The sequence below is a fragment of the Propithecus coquereli genome, unplaced genomic scaffold (assembly GCF_000956105.1).
Source record: "Propithecus coquereli isolate 6110/MARCELLA unplaced genomic scaffold, Pcoq_1.0 Scaffold242, whole genome shotgun sequence".
NCBI classification, from domain to species: Eukaryota; Metazoa; Chordata; class Mammalia; order Primates; family Indriidae; genus Propithecus; species Propithecus coquereli.
Genome location: NW_012147975.1, coordinates 3,155,374 through 3,158,165, shown reverse-complemented (window position 1 = coordinate 3,158,165; position 2,792 = coordinate 3,155,374). Strand labels below are relative to the sequence as shown.

The 2,792-nt window shown below is 31.7% G+C and overlaps 1 protein-coding gene across 4 annotated transcripts in view; it reads right to left on the bottom strand.

Moving 5' to 3' along the window:
- Window positions 1-403: 403 nt before the first annotated feature.
- The window catches only part of MATR3 (matrin 3), a 33,777-nt gene continuing 31,388 nt past the window's right edge, over window positions 404-2,792 (bottom strand). For all 4 annotated transcript variants that reach the window (XM_012646368.1, XM_012646366.1, XM_012646369.1 and 1 more), the window contains one exon: window positions 404-1,499. In XM_012646368.1, coding sequence (XP_012501822.1) covers window positions 1,449-1,499 — 51 coding nt within the window. In that variant the 3' untranslated portion in view covers window positions 404-1,448. The remainder of the gene's footprint in view (window positions 1,500-2,792) is intronic.

Here is a 2,792-nt window from a genome sequence, read left to right as displayed (position 1 = left end):
AGACTCTGTCTCAAAAAAAAAAAAAAAAAAAAAAAAAAAAATTTATTTTTTGACAATAGTCTGATATACCAATAATTCCTATATAATTATTTTGAAAAGCAGGCAGAACTAATTTTTGCTCATGTTACTTCTAATTTTACTGTTAAAGACATACGTCTAGACACAAGTTTATGCTATTTCTTCAACCTTTAGCATTTTAAATTCACAAGGCTTTAAAAAACCAAGAATGGCTCCATTTTTAGTTATGTAACAAGAACAAGAAATCCACCAGCACCAAAAAAGTTTAAAACTCAGATCTTTAGTAGTAGTCTTTAATACACTTACTGTAGACTTAAAAAGTAATAATTTGTTAAAGCATGCACAAAAGTGTAAGAGTGAATAAAAATCACAACTGACAAACATATTGGTTAACATTCCAGACATGTATAACCAATGAACATGGCCTAGTTTTTTTTATTGGTATTCACTTCAGTAACTTGAATCCACAGATATAAGCAGTATATAACCAGAAAGTCACAAGTAAACACAGATTATACATGCAAATTTCTGTTCACAAAGGTAACATGTGCAGGTATATGAATTAGAAGCGTGCATCTAGAATTATGGCCAAACTGTCTTTAAAATGCAGAAATGTAAAATTACATCTTGAAAATACGAAGAGATGGTCTACACACTTCAAAAATCAAATGTTGCTTATACCAGAGATGTATGACAGCTACAGGATTCAAGTGACAAGCAATAAGATCTCAAAAAATTAATACTGGTCAAAGAGAACGGGAATATTTTTACATTTCACTGAAAATACATTGAACTACTAGAATACGAAATCTAGCAGGAACTCAGGGAAAAAAATTACAAAATCTAAAGCCAATTACTTAATATTTCTTATACCTAAACAACAGCATGACATTAAAAGAAAACTGCACCTGCATTTGAATTGCCAATCTCACATTAATCAAGTTCTCCACAAATGAAATGCAACCAAAGAAGCTTCAAACTCCAAATGAAAAGTCTGCAAGGCTCAGATTAAAATGTGGAATGTTTCAGATGAAAGTAATAAAAATACAACTGGTTTTGTTCTTTATTGAATGGAATCAAACGTTGACATTTCTTTGATGCTTGGAACTACTAAATTTCATTTTTCTGAATGGTTCTATGTTATCTTTTTCTTAGTGGTGCAAGTTGTCTTAAGTAGCTTACGAAGTCAGTCTCTACAAAGTAATTCTGTCTGTTGCCGTTCTGATAAAAGAAAAACTATTCTTCATTAACTTAACTGCATATGTATTTTTTGCTATAACACTTAACACATGAACAGACATCTATTATTTCTCCACTAAAACAAAAGAGTACAATAGTCTTCTAACTATCAGTATTGTATTTAAAAAAGGTTAACATTAAAAACAAAGAACCATTATTTTCTTTGAAATCATTAAATCTTCTTGCACATCTTAAGTTTCCTTCTTCTGTCTGCGTTCCTCTGCCAATTTATTCAGAAATTTCTGAAGAGAAAAAAGAATTACACAAATTAAGTCACCTAAGAGAAATATACGGATTAATTCCAAAATAAAACATTCTACCCAAGTTTAGGGACTTTCAGTCTAATTTTTTCAGTAATTTCAAGAATGAGTTAATTCTTATTAGTCAGTGTACAAAACTAAACTGATTCGGGGCACCACAATAAGGATGGGAAAAAAATGGTAAAATGTAAAAAATGGGTATTTTAATGTTATGATTAACACCCTAATTTTTAGAGATGAGAAAACAAAAGCCACAGTAACACAGAACTGATGCTACTCCAAGAACATACATCAGTTAAAATGACATGCATTTAATTTAACGCTCTATTCATTAAACTAGGCAGACAATTTCTTATGGCGCCAACAGTAAATATTTTAGGCAACTACTCAATTCTGCATTAAATATAGCACTAAAGCAGCCATAGATAATATTTAAATGATTATGGCTGTGTTTCAAGAAAATTTTACTTAAAAAGGTGGCTTGGGCCATAAGTGTGGCTTGTTTAACCTATCCCATTAGACAGATGGCGTATAATCTATAGAGTTTCTAGACACCAGAGATCTGTTAATACTAATGGAAGTACAAAAAATATTCAAAAGTCTAATCTAAAATGTCAAAAGTTTTTTTTTTTTTTACATCTCATTGGAATTTATAAACTCTATAATAGTTACTGCAAATTGATGAGAGGGTTAAAAGTCATTATATCTTTGAAAAAACCACCACCCAAACCCCCAAAACCAAAACCCCATACACCCAGACAAGTGTAAATTATGTATTAGCAAGATATTATATAGAGTAATAATAATTTCTTAATGAAGCTGATGAAAATTTCTTCAAAATACATGGCAACAAAAAAGTGAGCCACTGCCAATCGTCCAAGTATCTCATTATGAAGCATAATATTGTTTATATGTATCAAGCACCTGAAGATTTCTTTCATATTATTTCCATATTCGCCTAGGCAATACAGTTCCTGACCCCAAACAGCTTTAATTCAAAGCAGGTATTTGTACTAAATTGTTGTTACCATTGAAAATGAACATGTTTTTTTTTTGTTTGTTTGTTTTTGAGACAGAGTCTCACTCTGTTGCCCTGGCTAGATTGAGTGCCATGGCATCAGCCTAGCTCACAGCAACCTCAAACTCCTGGGCTCAAGCGATCCTACTGCCTCGGCCTCCCGGGTAGCTGGGACTACAGGCATGCGCCACCATGCCCGGCTAATTTTTTCTGTATATTTTTAGTTGTCCAGATAATTTCTTTGTATTTTTTTTTTT